The 22,350-nt window shown below is 39.7% G+C and overlaps 1 protein-coding gene across 2 annotated transcripts in view; it reads right to left on the reverse strand.

Moving 5' to 3' along the window:
- The window catches only part of colec12 (collectin sub-family member 12), a 214,465-nt gene that overhangs the window by 153,538 nt on the left and 38,577 nt on the right, over nucleotides 1-22,350 (reverse strand). Inside the window, exons 1-2 of one of the 2 annotated variants that reach the window (XM_069921712.1) lie at nucleotides 13,795-14,067; nucleotides 2,986-3,036 (exon numbers count right to left, since the gene is read on the reverse strand). In XM_069921712.1, coding sequence (XP_069777813.1) covers nucleotides 2,986-3,036; nucleotides 13,795-13,801 — 58 coding nt within the window. In that variant the 5' untranslated portion in view covers nucleotides 13,802-14,067. Of the gene's footprint in view, nucleotides 1-2,985; nucleotides 3,037-13,794; nucleotides 14,068-22,350 lie in introns of those variants that run through there. The other variant, XM_069921713.1, reaches the window with a different exon arrangement.

Below are 22,350 nucleotides of genomic sequence, written 5' to 3' on the forward strand. Positions count from 1 at the left end.
CTCCAAGCGGAAGGACCCAAACCAGGCCTTCGTAAATTGAGACAGAGGTGGGAGTCGGACTTAAGAATATGATCGATGAGAGGTGTTGGCTTGACCTGTATCGGGCCAGCATGACTATAACCATCAATGCGCGATACAGGCTAGTGCAGTGCATTTTTCTGCACCAGCTGTATCTGACACCACAAAAATTGAACAGATCTAAGTCAGAATTATCGGACCAATGGTTTAGATGCTTTGTGCACGCAGCCTGGACATGTACCAAGGTGAGGCCCTTTTGGGTAGGGCTAGGTCAAGACCTAGGAAAAATTATAGGCAAAGAATTCCCGCAAGATCCCGAGTTGTTCCTGTTGGGAAACATTATGGACATAAGACTAACAATGAAGCTATCCAAATTCCATATTCAATTTGTGATGATCACAGTGGCCAGGAAGTGTATAGTGGTTACCTGGAAATTTGACTACTACCTGAGCATCACACGTTGGAAATGCAAAGCTGTGTTCCCCTGGAGAAAATCACTTTCAACTTGAGGAAAAAAAATACTTTCAAAAAAAATTTGGCAACCATATTTAAATTTCATGTGAGCATGACTATAGGTAGACTGTCATGTCTTGCCGCCCTGCCTTACCTGCCTACACCTCAGCCATTGGGGGGTGGGGGACACTGGGGGTCCAACTTGTCCTGACCAGGTAAAATGAAACAGCCTGGACTCTGACCGCTGTGCCATGACAAACCCACAAAATCCTGACTTATGTTATGTCCCTTTGTTGTTAATCTCTTTCGTGTTCTGTGTAATTGAGATTACTTAAATGTTTAGTGTTGAATATAGGGGTTGGGAAGGAAGAGAGATGAAAAGAGCTTGAACTCTCCAGAAACTGTATAAAATGGACAATTGTAAACTGTTGTCTATGCTGACCATGTTAAAGTTGATACTGATAATGTTGATTACTGTTTGAGTTCGAAACTGGAAAATCATAAATAAAATATGCAACAAAAAAAATCCAGCTGTGGCCTAATCACAATGTTATGCATTTACATTGTGAACTCCATACTCCTGTATCTTGTTGAGGCATATGAAAACCATATCTCTGTATTGCTACCTTTTGGGAATTTTGGATGCACCAAATTTCCTGGAGCCCTATGGTGTACATCCTAGTTCTCACTGGACCTCCAAAAATGAATTACTTCACACTTATTGGAATTAAATCCCTTCTGCCATTGTCTCGCCCAACCTACCTGCTGATCAATTTTTGCTGTAGTCGAAGACTACACTCCTCACTTTCCATGACACCACGAAAATTTGGGTGGCCTACAAATGTACTAATTGCACCTCCTATGTTTACATCTGGATCCCTGATATATAAGAAACATAAAGGTCAAAATACTGATGCCTGTGAAATACCACTGGTTGTAGGTTTCCAATCACAAAAGCAGCCCTCCACTAGCACCCTTTGTCTCCAATTGCCAAGCAAATTCTGGATCTAATTTTAAAATTTGCCCTGGATCCCATAGGCTGCTGAATCCAACTTTCAAATTTGTATCGACTCCCATCGGTTGAAAGCTTTTTGACCAATTGTACACGTGGGACCTTGTCAAAAGGTTTACTGGAGTCCCTGTAGATTGTTAACTTTATTGTGTTCACTGATATTTTCTTGCTTTATTCAAGCCAACAAAACAGTAATAGCAAGAAACAGGCTATTTCCCAATCTCCAATGTGACACCGTAACAAACTGTATGAATGTTTTAATGTGATTACAATATTAATACTACAGACTTTATTGGAGCTATTAAAATAAGAAATCTGTTTCAATGGATACAAGAGCACATTGCATTAAAATATTGTTAATAATAAGGATATTTAATGACATTTTTCCAGAAAATCAATGCTTATCTAACTAGGTATTGAGAGATAAAGAATAGAAGCAGAAAGGTGTTCTCTTATATGTGAACTGATTTCTGAAATCTATATGGATTGTAAGACTCATCCTTTCCACTTGTTTACCAATTGGAAGTATAGTCTCACCCCAGAACCAGTCTCAGAGTTGTTGACTTTCAATGTTCCTTAAATTACAATTCAAAAGAAGGCATTTGGAATGTTGGCCTTCATAAATCGGAGTGAAGAAGGCATTTGGAATGTTGGCCTTCATAAATCGGAGTATTGAATTCAAGAGTAGGGAGGTTATGATGAAATTGTACAAGGCATTGGTGAGGCCAAATTTGGAGTACTGTGTACAGTTTTGGTCACCAAATTATAGGAAAGATATAAACAAAATAGAGAGAGTGCAGAGAAGGTTCACGAGAATGTTGACAGGATTTCAGGGTCTGAGTTACAGGGAAAGGTTGTGCAGACTGGGGCTTTTTTCTCTGGAGCGTAGAAGATTGAGAGGGGACTTGATAGAGGTGTTTAAGATTTTAAAAGGGACAGACAGAGTAAATGTGGATAGGCTTTTTCAATTAAGAAAGGGGGAGATTCAAATTAGAGGACATGGTTTAAGATTGAAGGGGGAAAATTATAAGGGGAACATGAGGGGAAATTTCTTTACGCAGAGGGTGGTGGGGATGTGGAATGAGCTTCCGGCAGACGTGGTCGAGGCGGGATCATTGGTTACATTTAAGGAAAGACTGGATCATTACATGGATAGGAGGGGAATAGAGAGATATGGACCGGGTGCTGGTCAGTGGGACTAGGAGGGTGGGGATTTGCTACGGTGTGGACTAGTAGGGCCGAACTGGCCTGTTCTGTGCTGTAAGTGGTTATATGGTATGGTTATATAAATTATCTTTTTTTTCATTGGAAATATTTGGTTTAAGTTTCAAAAGCATACAACAAATGTACTTAGGGTAAGTGTTTTTTTTAAAAACACCTCAAAAATTACTTCTGTTAATACCACATCAAATGTATTTTCATGCCAAAGCACTTTCATTTCATTAGCAAAGGTTTCTGACGGTGACTAATTTCGCAAAACCCTATTGGAAATCAAAACTCACCAAACCTCTTGTACCCCATTGAATGCACCTCCTCTTCTTCACTGTAGTCGTCTGTGAGAACAAATTACTTCATCAGTGCAATAAAAGATAGCATGTTATTAACAAATATAGACAGAAGAAAGACTGGATTCCTGTATTCCAAATTAGATTAATAAATTGTTCATTGCTTTAAATAATCTTCATCCTCTATTAACAAAGGTTTGATCTGCAGCTAATTAATGCACCTGATTTTGTAATTTCCCAAATATTTTATATATATATTTAATGCTCCTTATTGCTATATCCTTGGTATGCCAATTTGAAGAATTAGTCTGATTTGCAATTTCAACAGTTAAAAACTGTTTCCATGACATAATCTTCCAATCGTTCTTTTCAAGTTTGTGACATTCTTTCTCAATGTTATTTTTTCTTATAAATTAGTCCCTCAGACTAAGGATCATTCTCATGGCCATGCTCTGAAGCTTGTTAACATCTTCATGGGCAGTGTAATTGACCTGAACTTCATACAGTTATGTCTTTCGCTCTTCAGCAAGTTTTATTTAGTCATCAATTCTGATATAGTTAAACATTCCAAAATGCTCACAGGATGTTCAGAATAAGTTTTGCGCTCTGTAGCAGGGGAGGAAAAAAAAACTCCTGATGCTGGAATTCTGAAATAAAAGCAGAAATTATTAGGAACACCCAACAAGTCAAGCACCATTTTATGAAGGGACTTTGACCTGAAACACGAAAAATGCTTCTTTCCACAGGCGTTGTCTGGCCTGCTGAGCAATTTTTTTTTTATTTTTGTCCTATCTAGAAAACTGGTAATCCTGTATCAGAGCCAGATTGTCCATAGTCCCAGAACACTTGCTACATTTATATATAGTTTATCTGGTATGTCATATTTGCAACTGAAGAGTTTTTATGAGGCAATCAAAGAAATAGATTTACCAGATTTTGCAGTGAACTGCCAGGTCCATTCATCAATTAATATCAAAAACAAATGTGGACCTTGTAGTGAACCTGCTGTATACGAATTCCATTCCTGTTCCAACTAAGAAATACTTAGCTACATCAGCTCCCTATTTCCTGTCTGGCATGCCATTATTGAATTTTCTATTTAAACACACACCTAAATTTTCAGAACAAGCCTCCTCTTCATGCAGCATTAAACACGCTCTGACAATTCATTTAAACGACAACACCCTGATGTCACCCTCACCTACATGGTCACTATTAGATAAAAGTGGTCAAAATTAATTTATGGAGAACACACTAAGACTATATGACATTAAATCCCTGTGTACTACCAATCAACCACAATCAGACAGCGAATTGTGATTAATAGGCTTTCATCACCTTAAAGTGTCAGGACAGCTTGCATGTTGCTGGCCCAGTTTCAAGGCAGGTACTGAGGGAGGGGTTTGGGCATAACAGCCTTTATAGGGATATCTGGGAGGGAGGAGTCACAGGTTCAGGGGGCAGGTCAGCCCAAGCAGTACGTATATACATATAAGTAGCACCACATTCACCCCTTCCTTTTTAAATCAAGTCCGGTGGAGTGGTGTGGTTTAGTGTTCATTGCAACTTAGCGATGCTTCAAATTCCCTTACAGATTCAGCCTATCCGGTGGTCTTGTCTGTTGCTGCGACCGTCACAGGGTCTGCTGTGGCACAGCTGTCAGTTCCTGGGTAGTGTCTTGTGCAACAGGTGGTGCCTCTGGTGGCTGTGGTGGGGGGGGGGGGGTGGTGGTACCGGGGTGCTGTTCGGGTTTGTTGGAGTTTGAGGCGCAAATTCAGGCACCAATAGTGGGGCTGGTTGGTCAGGATTACCGGGGGAGGTGATTGGCCATTCGGTCAAGGAGTCTCCTGCATGCACCAGGTCCCAAATGGAGATGGTGTCCTGTTGAGCATCCTGATACTCCACGTAGGTGTATTTGGGATTGGCGTTGAGGAGGTGAACCTTCTCGACCAGAGGGTCACTTTTGTGGTGTCTGGTGTACTTTTGGAGCAGCAGCAGCCCAGGGTTCATCAGCCAAAATGGTAGTGTTGTTTTGGATGCCAATTTCCTGGGGAAGGAAAAAAACCTTTCATGCAGTGTTGCATTCGTGGCTGTACAGAGAAAGTACCTAGTAACATGGAACACATCAGGGAAGATGCCTTGCCACTGGGAGGTGGACAGTCCTTTCAATTTAAGGGCTAAGGGAACCGCCCTCGAAATAGTGGCATTGTCCCTCTCTACCTGCCCATTCCCTTGTGGCTATGCCCTTGGCCAACAGGGACTGGCACAGCTCCTTGCTCATAAAGGAGGATCCCTGGTCACTGTAGATATAACAGGGGTACCCGAACAGAGTAAAGATTTTACATAGCACTTTTATGACCATGGCTGTGGCCATATCCAGGCAGGGGATGGTGAAGGAGAAGTGGGAGTAATCATCCACTATGTTAAGGAAATATACATTCCTGTTGGTGGATGGGAGAGGTCCATGCTCAGCTGCTCAAAGGGTGAGTGGCTTTGACAATGTGGATTTTGTCTAGCTGGTAGAATTGGGGTTTGCACTCGGTGCCGACCAGGCAATTATGTGTTAACTCCCTGATGTCTAGTCCCAGTATGACCAGTGCGCAGGGGTGTGGCATGATCAGGAACTTAAAGTTACTGTACTCTGTGCTCTGCACAGTCAGCGTTACTGTGCAGCTCCCACTGATATCGGCCAAGTGGCATTGGGAGGTCAAGGAGACCTTGCATTGCATCGGTGTTACAATGAGGGGGTATTGCTGAATAGTACTCAGGTGAATGAATCTCTTGATGCTTCCTGTGTCAAATAAACAGTTTGTAGGATATCCATTTACCTCGACGCCCATCATGGCTTTGGCCAGTTGGTGTGGGCTGTCTTGGTTGAGGACAATGGAGGTGAGTGTCTTGTTGCTGTCTGAGTCACTTCTGTGTTGGTTCGGGGCACTCGCCAAGATGGCTGTCCCCATGTTGCACATGTGGTGCTGTCCCTTGCTGCTGGAAGTGGAGCCACCCCTGCTTGTTGTCCCCAGGGCCCTGTCAATCCATCTCCAGCTACCGGAAAGGATACCTAAGGTGAAGCCGGAATGGGGTGGTCCAAGATGGTGGCAGCTGTTGGCCACACGGCACTGCTGCTGGGGGAAGGTTAGGACCTACAAACTTTCACGTGTGCTGTTTCTTCTCGCAAGTGAAGTATGTGGCACTTTGGGCTGGGCAGCTCTTCCGGGGGTGCTTCCCATGCCCACAGAGCACTGCTGGTGCTTGATGGCGGCGGCAGTGACGTGGGACCCTGTACCCCAAGATAGCAGTGCCAACATCCCCCATGCGGTGGCCACATTGCCTGAAGTGAATACTTCAGCGCTTTGTTGCGCTGTCTCCAGCAATTTAGCCAAGTCCACTACTTCCTGCAGGCTCCGATCACCCTTTCCCAGGTGTCTCTATCTGATGTAGTCGGAGCTTAGCCTGATCACACACATGCTCCTTATTAGGCCTTTGAGGTGGGCAGCTGCAGACACTTCTCAGTAGTCACAGGCTCCCCCAACTGTCATAGTACCTGCATAAACTCGTCAATCGACTCACCTGGTACTTGTTTGCAGCTGCCCAGGAGCAATCGTGCATATATGATGTTTGTCGGGGCCCCATACTGTTTCTGCAGGAACTCCATTGCTTCAAAGTAAGTAGTGTAGTCTCTTATCACTCGGAAAACTCGGCGGCCAACTTGTGCAAAGAGCACTTCCCTCTTATTTTCTTCACTCCACACATCGTGGCACCTCATAAATGCATTGAGGCAGTACACCTACTGATTGAATTTAGTCGAGGCCTCTGGATCCTTAGGGTAGGTGTCTAATTTATCCAGCCGTACTACCTTGTCTATGGTCTAAAATTAAGGTGATTAAATTGTACTACCAATCAACCACAATCAGACAGAGAATCCTGATTAATAGGCTTTAATCACCTTAAAGTGTCAGGTCAGCTTGCATGTTGCTGGCCCGGTTCCAAGGCAGGTACTGAGGGAGAAGTTTGGGTGTAACAGCCTTTATGGGGATATCTGGGCCATTATTAGATTTGAAGGGTGTGCTAACTGCCTGATCTACTTTTAGTTTCCAATAGCTACCTCCTTTCATTACTTCAAAACAGAGAAAAGTTTACCAACAATCCAATAGTTAACACATTTTGAGGAGGTGGAATTATGTTAATAGGAGTCCCACATCCACAATCAGGTACGCTTGAGACTGAGACTATGGAATCAAATTTTCATGGATTTTTGACTGTTTTTACATGAAATTTGATACTTTTTTTGTATTTACCAAATATTCTTCCTGCAAAGAAAGATGTTGGCTTATTTATATTTGGTTGTTGCACTTAAAGTTGAAATCGGGTACAGTACATAGATCAGGACAGCAAAGGAACAGCCCTTTGCCCAAAGTGTCTGTGCCAAACATTGTCCAACTCAAACTAACATTCAGCTACTTGCACCTGATAGATATCCCTCCATCCCCTTCATATTCATGGAACTATCTAGAAACTTCTTAGTTGAAACTATGGATCTGCTTCCACCACTACTCCTGGCAGCCCATCCCAAGCACCCACTCTCTGTCTAAAATATATCCCTTGCACATCTCCTCTAAGCTTCCTCTCATTCATCTTAACTGCATGTCTTCTAGTTTGTGACATTTTTACCCAGGTCCACCCTGTTAATGCATCTCATGATTTTATAAACTATCAATAGTCTCCTCAGCCCCAGAGGCAAAAAGATCCTGTTTGTCCAATCTCTTCCCATAACCCATACCTCTAAACCAGGGAACATCCTGGTATGCCTCTTCTGTATCCTTGGGTGTATCATTGTCTATGCTCTTCCTTTCACTAGCTTTTTTCCCCATTCACTGTAAAACTTCAGAAGGCAATCCTTTTTTCAAACTTTTAAGTTTCAAAACCATTGTCTTCTCTATTGACTCGTAAACTCCTTCGAAATCATAAGAATGGAACATAGTTTCAGTCATCGGGTGTTCCAAGCATTAAGTCAGGGTGCCTTCGATCATTTTGTTCCATACCTGTTCAGCAGCCCAGGTGGTATATCCTTCTCTGAAAATCCTTTTTGAACTTCTATCCTCCAGTTTCAATTCATAGCATTAACATATGCCTTGTTAATTTTTATTTAAACTTCCATTGTATATCCTTAAAAATCCTTGGTTTATTATCTGTACTAAGGGTTTTCCATTTGAATGATAAATATACCTGTATGCCAAACATATTGCCTTTCGCAAGAGGATGAGCACCATATATTAACGATATGACACAACACTTTTTATCAACCTCAACTAACTGACAAGACTCAGGAGCAAAACCTTCTTCTCAAGCCCATCCAAACAAGCCTGTCTGATTATCCAAGCTTTCTTCTAAGTATAATAAAGTACAGGAAATATTCCTATTCCTAGATAACACTATGGACATTGTTTTTTTTCCCCCAAATACATTGGGTTATACTTGCCTAGCTAAGCACAATGAACTTCAATATTTCTTTGCTTCATTTATACTTATGCAATGCATTTTCTTTGGCAATTATGAAAGTTTTCCATGGTACCTGGGGTGGCACAGTTAGCATAGCGCTCTCACAGCAGCAGCAGGCTGGGTTCTAATACAACATTATCTATAAGAAATTTGCATCTTCTCATGTCTGCATCGGTTTCCTTCGGGTGCTCTGGTTTCCTCCCACCCACTAAATGTTCAGGGTTGTAGGTTCATTTGGGTGTAATTTGGACTCATGGATTTAAATGACTGGAATCTGATTCTGTTGTAAATATTTTTTTAAAAACTAATGGAAAATAAGGGATACTTCATTAGCATTATAGAGTAATTCAGTAGCAAAGTTTTCATTTGCAAATAATAACAAAATCCACTGAAGCTTCATCTGCACACACTTGAAAATGCCTTATTCCATGATACCTTTTAATTGTAATGAACAAATTTTAACTTGAAATATACTATTCAATTGTCTTTTTAAATTGACATTGACCATTCAATGGCCTCAACCCTTTCTCTTTCACATTCTCTCCAACACCATTTGCGGAAGTAAATCATAGAAATCTGTAGACACCATGGTTGAAGTAAAAACATAAAATGCTGGAGAAGCTCAGCAGCGTAAATCATGTCCTTTAAGCAGCAAAGGCAAAAATACAGAACCAATGTTTCGGGCTTGAGCCCTTCATCAAAGGATGAGAAAATGCTGGCAGGTGTCCGAACAAAAGAGTGGATGGGGAATGGGGGTGGCAGAAGCAGGAGATGATAGGTGGGAAAAGAGGGAGGGGACAGCAGCAACAAGGAGGAGGAGGGATGGCTGGGTGGGTGGAAGAATTTGAAGGTCAGGGAGATTTTCTGTACATGTACTTTCTCATTTATTTATTTCTGATCATTAGTTACAGCATAAATATTCATGATCTTGCCATAAATGGTGTAGTTATCCATGCCACACTCCTCACTTAGCTCACTACTGTGCCTTTGTGTAATTTCAGTAGTAATTTCTATTTCCTAGATATGGATAATACTAACTGCTTCCTTTTTGTAGTACTGTACTCAATGACATCAAAGCAATGGAACAAAATACAGGAAATTATGAAGGTGGTGGAGTTCATGTGGTTCAGGCTAAGAAGGGTCAATGGTCACTTAGGTCAACTCAAGAAAGCAAGGCCTAGACAGTGCAGTACTAAAGCCAATAACTAACCTAGTACATCAAACACTTTCACCAAACTGAACCTTCCCAGCATTTGGACAATAATTTAAATAAATATAAAATTGAATACTTTCAAAAATATCTTGTTTTTGGACAATTTTGCTTTCAGATAATTAGATTTAAGATGTGCAACCTGTTTTGGAGATTCTAGCTCTGAATCCATCTGATATAGACTCTTTGACACATTGCTGGGATAAAATATATCAAAAAGATTCAAAAAAGAAATTAGTTATAGTAGACGAACTCCTCAATCCTTTCATATTTCAAGTTGGTTCCCTGATATGTTGTTTTATTATATAGCCAGCAAAACAATTTAAAGTTAGTTTGGTGACAAAAGGGGAATGTTTTAGTGGTTACAAAATCCACTTCCAATATATCCACAGAAGAAAAACTCAACGTGCTTGCATGTTGGTCCTCATTTTTGCAGTCAATTGGTACCAGAATGTGATCTTTGAATGTTTAAATTTAAATGTATTTGTCACAAAATACTTGGCATTGTGGGAAGGGTTCTTCTGCAAACAGACTAACAGGATATCTCTAACATTGATACAGCCATGTAGGATATATAGATTATTAGATTACAATAAAATATAAGGTCAATTAATGCATTATGCATTAATGCATTAATAGCTATTGTCAGGTAAGATGACATATTGCTGGAGCAAGGAGTAGCTATGCAGAATGAGAAGGGGGGAGGGGGGAATATTGGAATTCCCCAAGGATCAATGCTGAGAAGGCTGCCAATCAAAATTTGCATAAATTATTTGGAATATGGAGTCATAAACAAAACTTGTGAATTTGCAGGAGAAACAAATGGGGGGTGGGGGTGGATTTTGAATCAATACTGAGAAAGACTGCAACAAATTACAGGATAACAATAAACTTTTCAAATGGGCAAATGAAGTTTAAGACAAATATATTTTGGTAGGAAGTATAGAAATGCCATGTATGAATAGGAAGGTTAAAATTTATATGGAGTAGAGCGAAAAAGGTGACCTTGCACTACACATACTGCACATAAATCACTAAGGTTGTGCCACAGATTAGCAAACCCATATTAAAAGCAAACTATATGCTGGGATTTAATTTGTATCTGCATCACAATTTTGTTAGACTACACTTGAAGTACCACGTACAGTTCAGGTGGAGAGAGTGCAAAAACCATTACCTAGGATGAAAGTGTTTAGAGAGGATGAATACACTGGATCTCTTTCCTCTTAACAAACAAAATTTAACGTGTAATCCAATATAATTTTTTTAATTAAAGACATTTGGTAGAGGAGATGGAGAGAGAATGTTTCTATTTGCCATTAATATAGAGTAATTAGCAAATGAAAAAGTTAAGAGTGAATTTAGCAGAAATGTCATTTCAAAGAGCGTGGAACCCTTTACTCTTTGGAAAATTCGAAGTGAATAGTGTAAATGTATATAAGGGTGGCTGGTCAAACACATAATCAAAAGAATATAATGTTATGCGTCAAATTTTGTTGAGGAAAAACTAGAGGTTTAAATGAAGTATAAACACCAGCAAAGAGAGCTTGGGCCAAATGGACTGTTTTGTGCTGTAAATTATGTAATTCTATGGATCTATTCTATTGTAGAACCTGGAAGAAACAGTTCTTGACCATACAGATCGATTCATGTGATTCAGTACTTGACATCCAGGCCCCATTGTGATGCCTTTAGTCCATTGTGCAAAACTTCCAGTGTGATGTCTGAAAACCCTGCAGTTTACTCTCTCAGACATTTTTTGGTGTTTCCAGATTAGACTCATCAGTAGAAGACTTGGCAACTGATCCATCTAAAATGCATCACCCCTTTAAGAGATGCAGGCTCACTTTTATAATTTGCTGTCTAGTTTTAACTTGCGTTAGCCATAGACCACACTGGTTTCCTGAAGATCGGCTCAGCCAATCAACAGTGTGGTTTGCATTGGCTGAACACCAAAATAATTTCAATGACCAGCAATGTTAAGTTGCTGTGCAACTTGCATTGCATTCAAAGGAAGAGGTTAATCATGCACCATGATCTCAGGGACTATAATATGCGTCTACCAACAGATCTTTGATCTTTTGATTTTATTTCCAAATTTGAACTTACTTAACAAAAATATTATTTTGGTTAAGTAAATCTAATTGGACATTGGGTATCCCACTATAACAATACAGAAGTCTCCCTAGTGAAAATCAAAAAGAAAACTGCAGATGCTGGAAGTCAAAAACATAAACAGAGACTGTTGGGTAAAGCAGTTCCTTCATCCTAAATCTGCTTTCCCGAATCTAGTCACACTTATGAGTGGAAACAACCTTACTGCCTCTATCTATTCTTTTCATAATTTTTTGTTTGCATTATGACCTCTCTCATTCTTCTGAATTCCAGTGAGTATAGTCGCAAAGCAACTCAATCTCACCTCAGAGGCTAACCCCTTCATCTCTGGAATCAACCTGTTCCACAGTGCCTCCAAAACTGGTAAACTTTTTCTCAAGTAAGGAGGCCATAACTTCAAGTAGTATCACAGGTGGTGTCCTCACTAGTATCCTGTGCAGTTGCAGAAGAACCTCGGTGCTCTTAAATTCAATCCCTCTAGCAATAAAGGCCAATGTTCTATTTGCCTCTTGACCTGTTTCACCTGCAAACCAACATTTTGCAATTCATGGACTCCTAAGTCCCTTTGCACATCAATATGATGTGATCTTTCATAATTTTATTAATAAACTGATCTACAAATTTTGTTCCAAGAAGGATGATCTTGCATTTACCAACATTGTACAGGTTGTCCCTCTTTAATCCTGCAGACTAGCACGTTTTGAATCTGCCGCCATTAGTTTGTGGATCTGCCACCAGAGCAGCGCTGTTAGCAGCACTAATGCTCCAAAATGTGTTTACCCTGCTGCAGAATGTTTTGGTGATACAGTCCTGTTAATTTCTTATATTCAGCTACATTTTAGCCCTTCAGGATGTCATCCAAGAGACCAAGTGGTGCAGAAGATGGTGCTAGAGCATTTCTTTAGGGGTCAATTTCTGTTTTCCCACATTTTTGTGGTCTGGCAATGGCCAGGTCCCACCCTCACTGGATTAAAGAGATACAACCTGTATTCTATCTGCCCGGCCATTGCGCACTCACTTAACCTATCTCTATCTCTGCATCCTCCGCACAATTTGCTTATCTGAGTGTCCTCAGAAAACTCAGATTGGCTACGTTTGGTGTCTTCTTCCACCCCACTATTGGTCCACATCTTAAGATGCAGAATCTCTAAGATCCCTTCCTACTTTAAAACATTTCCTAAAACGGCCTTCTTAATCAGCTCTTCTATTCACATATCTCCTGATGGGGCTCACTGTTGAACCTTGACCATACTGCTTGGTACCAGTGTATTGAGATGTTTTGTTATCGTCAAAGTTCCATATAAATGGACGTTGCTGTTGAGGGAACACACAGAGGTTGGTGGATAACTGCGATCACTTTTGTGAATATGCAAAATCATAAAAAGATTTCTTCGGTGATGTCTGCTTGTTCCATTTCCTAGAAAGTTTTAGAAGTCACTCCAACCAGCAAGTAAATCAGTTCTCCTCCCGCTGCCACAAAATCACTACCAGATGTTATTTTTTTTAGGGAAAGCAAATTAAAAGACATTGCATACACCGAGGTCAAAATTCTTGCTTTCAGAATGTAAACAAGATGACTGGAGAGATGTAGAGATTTTGGATTAGGAAAACGGATCTATCATTATTCATGTTGGCAAAGTTTTGGAACATTTCTAAGAAAGCATTCTCCTCTGCAGTAGTCGCACATAAACAACAGAAAGCAGCGTCGATCCGGTGTGTCACCAAGTAGCACAAGTTAAATCACGATTAAATAGAACTTAGATTTTTTTAAAAATAAACTATTTGTGCTATGCATGTCATTGTAACGATTGTCAATTTTGAGAAAAGTAATTCGATCATGAAAATAAATAGTTTCTGCTTTGAAACAGTATCAAACGAAGAAAGCATGCAACGAAATGTCAATATACATCGAAATAATATCGATTCACATAGAATATTAAACCTGTTAATACGATAACATTTAGCTCTAACTTCGAGCCTACCTTTCATTTCGTGGGCGAAGAGGCTCAAAAAGGGGGAAAATACAGCTTTGGAAAAATAAAACTCTTTTAATTTTCCTTGGTACTTCTCATCCTGGAATTTGGAATAGATATCAATGTGCTGCCACCGAGAAACTAGGATTTCAGAACTTCCCCATTACATATCCTTGGTATTTCTATTGGAGACATTAAAAAAAAAGAGGTGGGGGGGGGAAAGATTTAAAACCAGGTTCGGATCATCCACAGGTCATGGAAGGACCGGCACACTCGCTCTGTCCGATTACAAGCCGCTCAAACAAAGTGTCTGAATCTTTGAAAGTTTTTTAAGTGGAGGATTTAGTCCACTGGCTACAATCAGACCACAAAAATGTAAAACGTAAAAGGAAGTACCCAGCCTGCAAACTTTCCTCTAGCACATGTTTTCATCATCTGCCTGATCTCCCAGCATTTGTTTACAGTGGGGATGCACACACATTCCGCTACGGCTTCAGGTGATGCTTAGGGCGAATACCAACGGATGCGTCCCGATCGTGTTACACATTACGTGACTCCTAAGAGAAATCAACGTAACAAAAATCTGGTTTTCATTTGGATTCAAAGTACAAAACGTCATTCCCTTGCTGAAACATTCCTCCTGCTCCTCTGGTGTGATTAACGAACTTTTGAAATGGTCAAGAGGAAAATTAAAAAAATAAACAAGATGTGGGAAAGTATGTTAGAATTCCCTGCCAATGTGTTGCATTGCAAATAAGTACAACTGGTTCCTTAGCTTTTTATATTGCAAATCCATCTCTTTCACTTTAGATTACAATGATATCCCCCTATCAAATGGAGAAAGGCATGTGTAGGTTTAACAATCTGATTCCTGGAATGGTCATCAGACACAGGAGTGCATTCACCCCATGGAGTCCAACCTACCATTCATCATAGCTGATTTACAATATTTTTAAAACCCATTCTCCTGCCTTCTCTAGCTAACTCTCCATTCCCCTCCTAATCAAGAATCTACCTTCCTCTCTCTTAAATATACCCAGGGACTTGGCATCCACAGTAATGAACTCCATAGATTCACCATTCTCTGGGTCAAGAAATTCCTTATCTCTGTTCTCAAGGGACATGTTTTTAGCTGCTTCCAAACGCCCTCACCACAGGCAACAACCTCTCTACATCCACTCTAGCCAAGATTTTCAGTGTTTTAATAGTTTTCAATAAGATTCACCCCACATTCTTCTAAACCCCAGGGAGTCCCAGAGCCATCAAACTTTCCTCATACGATCATCTTATCATTCCAGGGATCATTGTTGGGAACCTCCTTTGAAGCCTTTCAAATGGCATCACATCCTTCCTTAGATAAGGAGCCTAAAATTGCTTTCAGTACTCCAAGTATGGTTTGACCAATGCCGTATTATGTCTCAACATTACATCTCTGCTTTTACATTCTATCCCCCTTGAAATAAATTCTGTAATTGCATGTGGCTTCTGCCTACATGCAAGTTAACTTTAAAGGAATCTTTCACAAGGACTCCCAAGTCCCGATTTCTGAACTCATTCAGTGGCGTCACTAGGGTTAGTCTCACCCACTGCGGTAATTCATGGTGTCATTCCTTCCACCCCACCCCCTCACCCCCCCCCCCAGACCATACAGAATCCTTAGTGATTTTTTTTACACTAATGTTACTTGTAAATCACAATTCCCATATATCACTGAATTTAATGGTAATAGAAGTGAGATAAACAACTAGCAAAATTAAAATTACACACCTTTAAATTACAATATCATGCTACTTCATTCTCAAAAAAATATGATTGATTGATATATGATTGATATAGGTGCACAAATACAAAATACAAAGTACAATATTGTAACACACAGCACCATAAATTTTGACAAAAGCAGCGACTTTAAAAATACCAGCAGCAACAACAAAAACAACAGTGCGTACGTGTAGCATGCGCTACATTGTAATTGGGTAATAATGACAACTCTGACCGGAGTGAATCAGAAGATTCAAAAAGTAAATTAGCATAGAATTTTAGCCTTGTAGGTATACTGATGCATGTAAGCTGGGCTTACAAAAAAAAGTTTTTGTTGTCATAATTAACTACGGGGATATTTTTATAAAATATAATAAATTTCTGCTGAAACACTGCACACATTTTATAAACAGTTATTTTGGTGTCACCCCCTCTGACGGTGTCACCCAGAGTGGTCCGTACCCCCTGCACCCCTCCAAGTGAAGCCAGTGACTCATTGCTTCTTTAGAAAATAGGCTTTGCTTCATTCCTCCCACCAAAGTGCTTGAATATGTATTCCATGTGTCATTTTCTTGCCCATGCTCCTAACCTGTCTCAGTCCTTCTGCAGACTCAGTGCTTCCTCAACACTACCTGCCACACTTCCTATTTTTATATCATTCACAAATTTGACCACAAAGCCATCACTTCCATCATTGATATATAAGGTGAAAAGAAGCAGTCTCAGCACCGAGCCCTGTGGAACACCAGTGGTCACCGGCAGCCAACCAGAAAAGGCCAGTTTTATATCCATTCTCTACCTCCTGCCAGTAACTCAACCTTCTATCTATTTTAATGTCTTTCCAGTAATACATGGGCTCTTATCCAGTGTACCAGCCTCATGTGTGGCACCTTGTCATGTTTGCTACATCCACGGACTGTCCTTTGCCTGTCCTTCCTGTTATCTCTTCAAAAAATTCCAACAGATTTATCAAGCAAGATTCCCCTTGAGGAAATCAAGCTGACTTCAGCATATCTGACCATGTGCCTCCAAGTATCCTGCAACCTCATCCTTGATCATAGATTCTAACATCTTGCCAACCACCAAAGTCAGGCAAACTGCCCTATAATTTCTTGCCTTTTACCTCCCTCCCTTCTTAAAAGGGGTGGCATTTGCAACTTTTCAGTCCTCCAGAACCATTTTGGAATCCAGTGATTCTTGAAAGATCACTACCAAAGCCTCCACAACTCCTCAGCTACTGGGATATAGTCCATCTAGTCCAGGTAATTTATTCATCTTCAAAATTTTTAACTTCCCTGTATCTTCTCCTTCTTAACATCAACTACACCCATTTCTGCCCCTTGACACTCTTGAACATTTGATGGGCTGCCATCTTCACAGTTAAAAATGATGCAAAATACTCATTGGGCTCACCCACATTTAATATCTCCCCAGTATCATTTTCAAGCAGTCCCGTGCCCACCCTCACTTCCCTTTTGCTCATTATATAACAGAAAAAAAAACTTTTCACATCACCTTTTATGTTACTGTCTAGCTTACCTTGGAATTTCATCTGTTCTCTCATTGTCTTTTAGATGCCTTCTGATGGTATTCAAAAGCATCCCAATCCTCTAACTTCTAACTACTTTTGACTGTATTGTATGCCCTCTCTGTTGCTTTTATGCTGACTTTGACAGGAGATTAGGTCATATGGGATCCATGGTGAGTTTGTAAATTAGATCCAAAATTGGCTTGGTCATAGAACACAGACGGAAATGGTCGAGAGGTGTTTTTCTGACTGGATATCTGTAACCAGTGGTGATTCTTGAAAGATCACTACCAAAGCCTCCACAACTCCTCAGATACTGGGATTGATGTTTGAACATCTGTAGTTTATAATAAATAAATGACTTGGAAGAAAATGCAGACATACAAGAGACTGCAGATGCTGAAATTTAGGGCAAGGAAACAATCTGCTGGAGAAACAATCTGTTGGGTCAAGCAGCATCAGTGGACAAAAAGAACAGTCAAAATTTTGAGTCAGAATACTTCAAGACTGAAGTATTTAAAATGATAAAAGATATATATATGTATGGAAGGGTAAAGAGTTAGAATCTTTTTTCCATGGCAGAACTGTCAAATTTAAAGGAAATTTGCAAGGCATGTTTTTTTACACTGAGTTGTAGTCCTGGAACATGCTGCAAGAGGAATTGATAGAAGCAGATATTATAGCAATGCTTAAGAGACAATTTAGACTGACACCTGAACAGGCAGGGAACAAAAGAAAATGGAGCAGATGCAGGCAGATAGTAATACTGTAGTTTAATTTGGCATCATGGTCTGTACACAGATGGTAGGCTGACGGGTCTGTTCCTGTGCAGTATTGTATTATGTGGCCTCCAGGACAAAGAATTCCAGAATTTCACTACATTCTGAGGGAAGAAATTACAATGCACCTCAGTACTGGACATGGCTCTGAATATGGAAAATCAGCCATGATCAAATTGAATGGTGGAGCAGGACTGAAGGGGTCAATAGCCTACTTTTGCACCTTATTTCTGTGTTTCTATGTTGTAATATGATTTTGTAAAAAAGGGTATAATTTTGAAATCACTGAAAGACTATTTCCTGCGGTGGTAAAGTCATTAATAATCAACCATTTCCTTTTAAGTATCGGCACTTGGAATTGGCAGTCCAGCAGAAACTATAATCTGAAGAACAAATGGTTATTGGAAATATCACAGGAGGTCCAATAATATGCTAAGAACCAAAACATGAATAAATTCTTTCAAACTCTCAAGGCTATCTAAAGCTGAAATGCCACTGGGACCCAAGCACAAAATTGAATGTAACCAGGACAGAAAGGCAGTTAACTCCTTCTATCCAGTAAACTCCACAAAACTACTCCAGAATGTTATTTAAGTCCATAAATGAGGGGCCGCACACAGGCTGCAGGCAAATTGCGAATGGGGGATCCACATGAGCTGTGGGCAGATGGAGACTGGATCATCGGAACCAAGTATTGGAGCTGGCAATACAATATGGGTGATGAGGGCAAGAAGAGCTCGCAAAGGGCCTCAGGCTCTGAAAGCTTCCTGATCGTGCTGAAGGTTTGGATCTTGAGCTCGGGTTGCTGATTGATCAAACAGGAGTCTATGCGGCTACAGAGGCTGTGGGAGTCCTGGAGCGAATCCACGGATAAACTCTGGGGGCCTCTCTTTTACTTCTCTTTCTCTCATACTGTAAGGGGCACTGGGTGAAACTAATGTTATCACTGTTTGCTTTTTATGACAATAAAGGAATTTTGAATCATAACATGGCTATCTATTTGATCCAGCCTATAAATGATGTTGAAAAGATCATGAACAAGTCCTTAGAACCAGAGGGGAACCCGATGAAGTTCTAAAACTGGCAAACAGGAACATCAATAATAAATTCACCAACTCATCTGCAGTACATAGAACAATATAGCATAGTATAGGACCTTCGGCCTCGATTTTGCGGTAATCCATATATTTCTTCCTTTAAAAAAAAGTACTAAACCCTCCCTAGCCCAAAATCCTCTATTTTCTTTCACCCATGTGTCTGACTAAGAGACTCTTAAATGCCCCAATGTTACAGACTCCACCACCATCCCTGGCAAGGAATTCTGTGTAAAAAAAAACTTACCCCTGATATTTCCCCTAATCTTCCTTCCCTTAACTCTATACATACGTCCTCTGGTGTTTGCTGATCTTGCCCTGGGAAGCAGGTGCTGGCTGTCCACCCTATCTATGCCTCTCATAATCTTGTAGACCTCTATCAAGTCTCCCCTCATCCTTCTATGCTCTAAAGAGAAAAGACCCAGCTTTGCTAACCTTGCCTCATAAGACTTGTTTTCCAGGCAACATCCTGGTAAATCTCCCCTGCACCCTCAGTATTTAGGAAGAAAATAATGTGTCATGGTCCGAAAGATATAATCATGAACATCTTCAAGAAAGGAGTCAAATCCAATTGCAGTAATTATTGCATAAAGATCATCAAAAATTTCATTGCCAGAGACCTGGAAGTGTAGAGATCACAGGATTGGAATATTTTCCTTAGTGCAGGGTTTATTGTCTGCAGGCACATGTTTTTTGGATTTCATGTTAATTTTTACTTTTTTAATGAAGGTAGCTCTTTTTCAATATCCCATTGATGAGCATGGGCAGTGAAGCATATATTCAATATTTAGTACCATAGTCCAGCCAAGATTATTGCACTCCAAGGCAAACATTTACTGTAAGTCAGCTTCATTTCAGCACTTGCACTGAGAAAGTCAGTTATTTTCCACAGGGGAATGGCAAAATCATCAGTTTATCAGATTTTGATATATCATGTTGCAGTGTTGTCATCATGTGGTGATTAGATATGCAAGAATTGTATTAGAGAAGAGATTGGGTTTTACAACACCATTTGGTACCAAGGTCATATATGTTGTGCTAGAAACAAAATTAAATTCAGTTTAACATGTTGCAAGGATGGGATTTGAACATTGAATTCCCTCCTTCAGAAGGAAGTCAGGGGAACATGACCCAGTCCTTATCGAGGACTCAGTTGTGGAGAGGGTGAAGAACTTGAAATTCCTGAGCATCAACATCTCCGAGGATCTGTCCTGGAGCCTCCATATTGATGCAATCACAAAGAAGACCTGCCAGCGGCCTTACTTTGTGAGATGTCTGAGGATATTTGGTACATCACCAAAAACTCTCCAAAACTTCTACGTGGAAAGCATTCTGGCTGGTTGCATCAGAGCTTTTTATGGAGGTGCAACTCTCAGGACAAGATGATTGTTAACTTGGCTTGCAACATCACAGGCACCAGACTTCACTCCATCAAGGACATCTACATGAAGTGGTGTCTTAAAAAAGCAGCCTCTATCCTCAAAGACCCCCACCACCCAGGCCATGCCCTCTTCACTCTGGTACTGTCATGAAAAAGGTACAGGAGCCTAAAGACGAGCACTCAGTGGCACAAGGACAGTTTCTTCCCCGCCACCATCAAATTCCTGAATAATCATTGAACCAAAGATACTGCCTTACTTTTCTATTTTGGTAGCAATAGAACTACTATTTTTTTTATATATAGTGATGTCGTAAGATGGTTATAATATGAATGTTTGCTCTATGATGCTGCAGCAAATCCTGAATTCCATGACTTGTTCATGACAATAAATTCTGATTTTCTGACTGACTTGCTTGCTATACCATGATTATTATTATTGATGCAGAATACTTAGAATAAAAGCCATACCTTCTTTGTGATACAAAGATACTTAAAAACTTATCTTACTGCACACATTTGCATGTTGAGTCTAACTCTACCATTTGGTGCCAACAATACTCTTTTGATCTGTTTCCTAGAACATGGGAGCTGAATTATTTAATTTTATAGAACAAATCATTTAACTCAATGCAACAGAACCTGATTTCTGAAAGAGTTATTCTTATAGTCCACGATCATTTTTAAATGTTTTCTTTCCAAATATTTAATATATTTTGTGAGTCCTTCAAACCATACAATCTTTTGATTCAGAAGTAAGATTATTGACCACCAAAAACATTTTGCATTTATTGAAATATGTTGATCTTGAAACTCGAACCTAGAGATACATTAAAATGCTGGAGGAGTTCAGCATTCATGGAAAACAACAGGCAGCTGTCAGAATTTTTCTCTGTTGGACTTAGCACATTTACCCAATATTGTCTCTGGACATTTAAATCCAACTATTAAGATTCCATTGTTCCTGCACATTTCTCTAGTTTTATATATCCTTTTTGTTCGTTTCTTTTCCACTGTTTGGTGGCTTATGAAGTAACCCAGCCAAGTAACAGTGAGTTCTTGCAATTGAAAGACAAAAAAATTGCAGAAGCTGATCATTTGAAATAAGAACAGGAAATGCTGATGAGAGGGAATCTGAGCTAATGTATCAATTCAATGTCATTATATTCACAAGACATTCTGGAGCTTTAAAAGGGTTAAAACCAGTGTGATTTTTGTTTTGTAGCCTAATGGCAGTTTCATGTGGCTGGATTGAGTCAAAAATCAGACCATAATTTTCCATTTTTATCCTAAAAAATGTTACAACCAAATATAAATGAAAGGATTTTTTTTAAATTTGGTTACATCAAGATGCAATTATTACTTCAAGATTAAGTGTTAATAAAACAAAATATAGATTTGTTTTTCATAGGAAATTGAACCTTTGGGAACAGATAGGTCCTTAGATGGACTGCACAATCGTAAAAATGATTTAAGGCATCTATGGTTCAGTATGTGTTGGTGGAGTGATGGTGGTGGCCATTTCTATGCTGCTTCCATGCTAAAGATCCAATGAGAAGACTTATAGTTGTTGGCCTGGAGATCTTCCATTGAAATTCACACCAAGGAAAACACAAAAAAATTGCTAAACTTTATAATGCAAACCAAAACATACTAATAGTTTCAGGATTGCTCAGTTTTGTAGTTTACAGATTGAGAATTATGCTTTAATAAGTTAGCAATCCTTTGTAATTTTGAAACATAACCATGCCAACCAATTCTGAAATGAATATAAATGATTTTGCCTTAGCTAAATTGCTAGTTTGTTAGATTAATGGCTTCTCAACCACTCAGTAATTTTAAATGATGATTAACTAGAACAATTCTAAAAGGCTGTCTGAATTTAATTATGGTTTTCTATATCCTGCACTATTTTGATCTGTAAAAGGAACTATAAATAAAGTAGTATTATAGGCCTGGAAAAGGAAGGAAGCTATCTTAAAGGATGAGAAGGAAAAGGAAAAGCTCTGGCATAAATATATAACC

Source organism: Narcine bancroftii, chromosome 2 (genome assembly GCF_036971445.1).
Source record: "Narcine bancroftii isolate sNarBan1 chromosome 2, sNarBan1.hap1, whole genome shotgun sequence".
NCBI classification, from domain to species: Eukaryota; Metazoa; Chordata; class Chondrichthyes; order Torpediniformes; family Narcinidae; genus Narcine; species Narcine bancroftii.